The sequence below is a fragment of the Hypomesus transpacificus genome, chromosome 19, assembly GCF_021917145.1.
Source record: "Hypomesus transpacificus isolate Combined female chromosome 19, fHypTra1, whole genome shotgun sequence".
Classification (NCBI taxonomy): Eukaryota; Metazoa; Chordata; class Actinopteri; order Osmeriformes; family Osmeridae; genus Hypomesus; species Hypomesus transpacificus.
The window spans coordinates 1931093-1939079 of record NC_061078.1 but is presented as its reverse complement, the minus strand read 5'-3'; the positions used below and the strand labels follow the sequence as shown (position 1 = coordinate 1939079).

Below are 7987 nucleotides of genomic sequence, written 5' to 3'. Positions count from 1 at the left end.
TAAGAATTCTCTTTATAAGAATACTCTGATAATAAAATATTTAACTGAGTCTGATGTGAAATGACCCCCTCAGTGAAGGAGAAAGATTATAGAGTTAATTTATGCTGCCAATGCCCCCTCTGTGTGTGGCAGCCAACACTGTTTAAAAACATTCATGAAATATATTTAACACAAACCTGATCCACAGGGTTGAGTCAAGTATGAAATTCACTCCCACTGTTATCACGCAATGTTTGTTCAAACTTATATAGGGTTCATACTCTTGTCAGTCACAGAAGGAAAACATCTACCTTGTCAAAGATTCTTGCGTCTCAAAGGACGGCTTGTTAAAATTCTTCCAAACAAATTATTCCACCCCATCTAAACGTTTAAAACTCTCGTCACGGTACCGATTGCTTGCAGTCCATGATGGGGTCATGGAGGATGTGCGTGACTGCGTGAGTGAGTGTTTGCGTGCGTGTATGCGTGTGTGTGTGTGAGAGAGAGAGAGACAGAGAGAGAGCAAGAGAAAGAGAGAGAGAGAGAGAGAGAGGGGGGGGGGGGGGGGGGGGGGGGGGGGGGGGGGGGGGAGAGCGAGAGTAGACGACCCAAGCTGACCCAAACCTTCTCTTCAGCTTTCACACTAATTACGTTTTCGTTAGTGTAAGGTTAATCTCTGAATGAAAATGTACCTATTAATATATCACTACTATAGAGCGGTATTATATTGGTTTTACCAAGTAAAGACTGACAGTTTGATGTCTACTGGTAAAGTTGATGTGATGGTGCCATCTACGGATAGAGAAAAGAACTACCATTCTGATTTCCTGCACAAACAGGGCAGAACGTGCCTCAGTGCTGTGCGACGCGGTTGGATTTGCTCCTGTTATCCTGTCAAGATGTCTGACATGGAAGATGATTTCATGTGCGACGATGAAGAGGATTATGATCTGGTAGAAACAATATTCATTACATATGTGGCTTTACTATGTTAAGATGTAGATATGGTTTGCTTTCAGACATTCAGCATGCAGTGCACTGGGTGTTGTCATTTAGCAGAGGGGGTGTAAAAAAGCCAAGGCCAACACGGCTGCTAGGCTAGCTAGCTCGCTAACAGAATACTCGTTTCCATCTCGGAACTCTTTGCATGATATATCATAGTTACTATGATAATTGACAGTATAGCAGAATACGATGTATTCATATTTCTCTGTAAGTGTGCATAAGTGATTGCTAGTTGTTGGGTTCATGTAGTCACATCTGCTATTCTAACTCGTTAGTTAGCTTAACTATTTCCAATGTGCTAGCTAGCTAGCTAGCACTAGCTATACCGGTAGCTAGCAAACACGTTAGTGCTTAATATAGCCAGTGTGCTAGTGTGTTATTGTTTACAGCTAGCTAGCTAACGACGTTGCTACTATGGGCACGGACCATATCGGCAAAATATTTATATCTAGTTTGGATTAAATATTTTGTATGTATCATATATCACTATTCAGGAATATTCAGAGGACAGCAACTCAGAGCCCAATGTGGACTTGGAAAATCAATACTACAACTCTAAAGCCTTAAAGGAGGATGATCCCAAAGCAGCCCTCAGCAGCTTTCAGAAGGTGGAGTAAAACATTCTCACGGTTACAGCAATTTCTTTACAGTTTGAAGTTACACAAAACTGAAACTTTCTCAACAAAACACCACTTTAAAACTGGTCTGCAATTTTTTCTGCAATATTAATCATTTTTAACTCATCTAAATGGTCATGGGTTTTTCAGGTGTTGGAGCTGGAGGGGGAAAAGGGAGAATGGGGATTCAAAGCGCTGAAACAGATGATCAAAATCAACTTTAAGTTGGTTAGTAAGGAAAACTATAAATACATAATACATCGGAAATACATACTTGATTAATGCATCTTGACAAAGACTTTTGATGAACAGTTTCTTGTATGTTTCAACTCTGCAGACTAACTTTCCAGAGATGATGAACAGATACAAGCAGTTATTGATGTACATACGGAGTGCTGTTACCAGGAACTACTCTGAGAAATCTATCAACTCTATTCTTGACTACATCTCCACCTCCAAACAGGTATGGGTCTCAGGAAAGGCAGCTTTCCTAAGAAAGTTATGCTTCTGAAATCACATACGGTATCCAGTGCAAAAGAGTAATTCACAAGAATTGAGTCTGAAAGAAACAGTTGATTTGTCGTCTCGCTCTTCCATGTGTTTCAGATGGATCTACTACAGGAGTTCTATGAAACAACTCTCGATGCTTTGAAAGATGCCAAAAATGACAGACTATGGTTTAAAACAAATACAAAGGTAAAGAATTGAGAAAAGTCATCTCGGTGTGTCTGGTGTTTGTGATATCTAGACCCCACATGCATGTATCTGTCAAGTCCTGAATGTAGACCATAAAGGCCAAGGGAGTCAGATGGCTGAGCGGTTAGGGAACCAAGCTATTAATCAGAAGGTTGCCGGTTCAATTTTGGCCGTGCAAAATGATGTTGTGTCTTTGGGCAAGGCACTTCACCCTACTTGCTTCTGAGAATTGTCCCTGTACTTACTGTAAGTCGCTCTGGATAAGAGCGTCTGCTAAATGACTAAATGTAAATGTAATCAAGTTCTGCTGTTCACTTCCAGCTGGGAAAGCTGTACCTGGAGCGGGAAGAGTTTGGAAAGCTACAGAAAATCCTCAGACAGCTGCACCAGTCATGCCAAGTATGAATCTGTAGTAGTATCTGTGGGCCCTGCAGACCTGATTCTCTACACTACAGAGCTTAATACACACATTAGAAGACTATATCAAGACTGGTCTGATCTGGTGAGTTGGTTGTTTTTGGTGTCCATACAGACAGATGACGGGGAAGATGACCTCAAGAAAGGCACCCAGCTGTTAGAGATCTATGCCCTGGAAATCCAGATGTACACGGCTCAGAAGAACAACAAGAAGCTGAAGGCCCTTTACGAGCAGTCCCTCCACATAAAGTCTGCCATCCCTCATCCTCTCATCATGGGCGTCATCAGAGGTAAAGCTGCCCAGAGCGAACGGAACTGGTCGCCAACAGATACATGTTATGGGTCACGCCGACAGCTAGCGGAGCATGCCGGTGTGACCTTCGCTGTCTCTTGACCTGTGGTTCCGTTGTTCTGTGCAGAGTGTGGAGGGAAGATGCACCTGAGAGAGGGGGAGTTTGAGAAGGCTCACACAGACTTCTTCGAGTCCTTTAAGAACTACGACGAGTCAGGCAGTCCCAGGCGGACCACGTGTTTGAAATACCTGGTTTTAGCAAACATGCTGATGAAGTCGGGCATTAATCCGTTCGACTCTCAGGAGGTCAGCAACCACAGCGGAAATTACAGACAGTGAAAGAGAGAAATTGTGTTTATATTTGTTTTACTGACCGTGCGTTTTGGATTTAGGCCAAACCATACAAAAACGATCCAGAAATCCTTGCCATGACAAACTTAGTAAGGTAAGCTGATCTGAGGGTGTTCACTGCAGTGGTTCAGCTCTACAATGTGTTGTTCTTAAGACCTGTCACTCTTTGTCTTGGGCTTCCATGTCTGTCCAAATCAGCCATTGTTCATTAAAGATGTCTCATTTCCTTGCATGCATTGGAGATTACATTTTGAGTAAACATGTGACCTAAACCCACACCCTTTAATTGTGGAGTGGAGGGCTTGTTGACGTTAAAAAGTTTAATATTTAGAAATTGGGTTGGAAAAGGACTGAAGTTGTATTGTTTGTGGATTGTAACAGCACAATGTATGGATTGTAACAACACGACTGTTTGCCCTTACAGCGCCTACCAGAATAATGACATCACTGAATTTGAGAAGATTCTGAAAACCAATCACAGTAGCATCATGGATGACCCTTTCATCAGAGAGCACATAGAGGGTCAGTGGAGGACGTGATTGGATGGTTACACACCCTCTTACCCAGCATCTAAGTTGGTCTGTCTCATCAATCTTTGCTTTGCTTTCCAGAGCTCCTGCGTAACATTAGAACTCAAGTGCTTATTAAGCTCATTAAGCCTTATACCAGAATACACATCCCATTCATCTCCAAGGTAGGCACATCTAATTGCTCGCTTCATGTTAGAGCATTGAGTTCACCCATTTTATGCAACACACAATAACTTTCTGTCTTGTCTCTGTTTCAGGAGTTAAATATTGACGTGTGTGATGTGGAGAGTTTGCTGGTGCAATGCATTTTGGATAAGTAAGTTTTCCATGTGTCATCCATGTATCATCATACAATCAAATGATACAATTGTGGTCAAACCAGTTGTTTTCATGTAAATGTTTCACCGATACTTAAGTTCCTCATAACTTTTTCCAAATAGTTTCCACTCATGATCACTCCATGCTCTGTGCTGCATTTCACAGTTTAATCCTGCTAGACAACTACTTTTTGTCAAAACTATTCCTATTTCTTGATCATGTTGAAGGAAAACAAAATAGATTTATTTATCATTAGCTATTGGGTTATCCAATACTGTATGAATGTACATGTAGTGTTTTAATGTGTGATTTTGGTTGTACCATTTATTATCTAATATTATTTTATGTTCTCCAGCACAATTCATGGACGTATTGACCAAGTCAACCAGCTACTGGAGTTGGATTACCAGAAACGAGGAGGGGTGCGCTACACTGCCTTAGACAAATGGACAAACCAGCTTAACTCACTCAACCAAGCCATTGTTAGCAAACTCACATGATTTATATGTTCAAGTAAAAAAAAAAAAAAAACTGAAAAGAACTTCAACAAAGAATGGCATGTTTTAATGCGTCTTTCTATGAAACATTGAATGCAACTTGATGGTTTGAGAGGAGCAGCACATAAGTTTTGTGAGTTGCTACTGCGTGTTCCTCAAGCCCGTTGGTTAGTTTTTCACAGGGCTATGTTCATTTTGTATTGCCTAAATCGGATTTATGTACCTGTAGGAGCTGGTGATGCACACAGTATTTCAAGGGATGCACAAAACTGTCAGTGTGTATAAATTCATTATGTGTCTCATACAGCACTTGTGGTACTTGCAGCACTAAAAACACATTAAATGCTACTTGCCTCAACATTTGATGACAGTTTTAATAAGTCAATGAATGCAGATATCGTCCTCACGTTTGAATGTACGGATTCCTAAATGCAGAAACTTTCGACTGGTACTGACATATATATTATCAGTACCAGTGGAAAGTTTGGACACACCTTTTCATTCAATGGTTTTTCTTTATTTTAATGTTTTCTACATTCCATATTAATATTTTAGACATCCAAACTATGAAGGAACACATGGAATGATGGAGATGAAAAATGCTTATCAAACCAGAATGTTTTATATTTTACATTCTTCAAAGTAGCCACCTTTTGCTTTGATGACAGCTTTGCACACTCTTGGCATTCTTTCAATCAGCTTCATGGGGTAGTCACCTGGAATGGTTTTCCAACTGTCTTGAAGGGGTTTCCAGAAGTGCTGAGCACTTGTTTGCTGCTTTGCCTTCACTCTGCGGTCCAACTCATCCCAGACCATCTCAATTGGGTTTAGGTCAGGTGATTGTGGAGGCCAGGTCATCTGACGCAGCACTTGATCACTCCTTCTTGGTCAAATAGCCCTTCCATAGCCTGGAGGTGTGTTTGGGGTTATTGTCTTGTTGAAATACAAATGCAGGTCCCACTAAGCCAGTGGCGATTCTAGACAAATGTTACTGGGGGGCCAGTGTTTAATCAGGGGGGCACACTAAAAAACAAACAAATGACATTTAAACATTAAAAACTTTCATTTTGCTTTACATTAAAATCATACGAACGGCTCTGGCTCTCCCTCTTCCAGCTCCTCAGCTCACTCAATACCTTGATATGTTTCTCTCGCTTTTTTATTTACTGGGGCAAAAAAGGCTGCAATGTCCCTTCCTCGTTTAATGATGGTTAGGCTACTAGAAGAAAAACGTGTAAAAATAAATATATATATATATTCAGTCAGCTCAGGGGGGGGGGGGGGGGGGGGGCAGGGACATTTTTACAGGGGCACTGGCCCCTGTAGACCCCCGTGTAGAACCGCCCGTGCACTAAGTGCAAACCAGATGGGATGGCATGTCGCTGCAGAATGCTGTGGTAGCCATGCTGGTTACGTATGCCTTGAATTTTGAATAAATCACCAACAGTGTCACCAGCAAATCACCCCCAAATCATCACACCTCCTCCATGCTTCAAAGTGGGAACCACAACCATCCGCTCACCTTTTCTGCGTCTTACAAAGACACGGCGGGTGGAACCAAAAATCTCAAATTTGGACTCATCAGACCAAAGTACAAATTTTCACTGGTTTAATGTCCATTCCTGTGTTTCTTAGCCCAAACAAGTCTCTTCTTGTTGTTCTTCCTCAGTAGTGGCTTCTTTGCAGCAATTCGACCATGAAGGCCTGATTCACGTAGTCTCCTCTTAACAGTAGATGTTGAGATGTGTCTGCTACTTGAACTTTGCGAAGCATTTATGTGGCTTTTAATCTGAGGTGCTGTTAATTTGCGGTTTCCTTTGCTGGTAACTCTAATTAATTTATCCTCTGCATCAGAAGTAACTCTTGGTCTTCCTGTCCTGGGGCGGTCCTCGTAAGAGCCGGTTTCATCATAGGGTTTGATGGTTTTCGTGACTGCACTTGAGGATACATTCAAAATTCTTGAAATCTTCCGGATTGACTGACCTTCCTGTCTTAAAGTAATGATGGACTGTCGTTTCTCTTTACTTAATTGAATGGTTCTTGCCATAACATTAGTTATATTGCACTCGAAGCCGTGCTCACGATGCGGTGTCGACCCATACACTTATATATCAAGACACATCTAGATTTTTCTTCCAAGATGGCACCCCCATTCATTTCTGTGAAAAGTGCTCAGTGGCGCTGTGAGGCAAGCGAGAGCGCAACATGGACTGCGCCATCTTTCCAGACCGACTCGGATCTTGCGCAGAAGCTTGTTCCTCGCTCAGAAAACTCGTGCATGTTTGCAACCAGAGCCATAGAAATGGCTAATGGCTTTCTATGGCTCTGATTGCAACTAGCTGTACACGACACGTCATACCACCTTTGCGACAACCAGTCTTGAGCTTGTGAGCTGGAGCTAAGTGTAACGGAGCGAAAACCGTGAAATCCACTCCTCAGGTACGTTACATACCACGGGATACGAACGCTCGGCCCCCGACTTGCCAATGGCCACCACTGCCAACTACGCAAAAAAAACTAGCTAAAAACGACCGGACCAGTCGGCTAGCAAATCGGAAATGCAATACCATCTACATCCACCGGGGCCGTTGCCAATGGTCTGTATCAGAGCCATAGAAAAAGAGGGGGAAGCCATAGAAAAACTCTTTTTCTATGGCTCTGGTCTGTATCGTCCTTTCCAAGCAATGGGTACCGATACAAAAGTGTCTAGCATGGCTTCAAATTGACAAAAAACACGTGATCACCCGTCGATGCTTCGGACCAGAGCCATACAAATCTTTTGTCTCTGGCCATACCATGAACAGACCAGCAGATATCCCTATGGAGATGTATCAAACACTTCGAAAAAGCGATACAATTTGACACAATTGTTTAAAATAGCTTGTTGCTTTGGAAAGCTTCTTTTCCCCCATCATTCACTACATAATATGGATTAGAACTGTAGTCGAATAGGCCTATTCACTGTACAGAACTGTGCACTAGGCCAGCCTCTGCACAACCTCAAAAGTGCTAGAGTGTACCTGTGGGAAAAGCAAGCAACAATAATATATTTCACAGCCAGTACAATTATTTTAAGACGGTAACAAACCAACAAGAGCAACAAGTCGCTCAAGAGTCATTGCGATCCTGGAGGAAACTAACATCAGGTCCAGCCATGATGTCTTCAATATTAATCTGCAATGTAGAAAGAAAGAAAAAAAGATATATATATAGTGCTATATATTTTATTTTTATTCTCTCAAAATCCTCAGGTATCTGCGTGCAAGTCAAACGGGTAATTGTGGT

General features: G+C 42.0%; 1 protein-coding gene across 2 annotated transcripts; it reads left to right on the top strand.

The window, feature by feature from the left end:
- The first annotated feature begins 803 nt into the window (after positions 1-803).
- LOC124482262 (COP9 signalosome complex subunit 2) lies at positions 804-5060 on the top strand. Of its 2 annotated transcripts, none has more exons than XM_047042751.1 (13): positions 804-932; positions 1479-1592; positions 1752-1829; positions 1939-2064; positions 2211-2297; positions 2619-2696; positions 2830-3004; positions 3134-3312; positions 3399-3451; positions 3782-3879; positions 3969-4051; positions 4145-4203; positions 4561-5060. In XM_047042751.1, the coding sequence occupies exons 1-13, from the start codon at positions 879-881 to the stop codon at positions 4703-4705; spliced, it is 1329 nt and encodes a 442-aa protein (XP_046898707.1). In that variant the 5' UTR covers positions 804-878; the 3' UTR covers positions 4706-5060. The 2 variants fall into 2 exon arrangements, with proteins under 2 accessions (XP_046898707.1, XP_046898706.1); XM_047042750.1 differs by having other exon boundaries at positions 2208-2297.
- The last annotated feature ends 2927 nt before the right edge of the window (positions 5061-7987 follow it).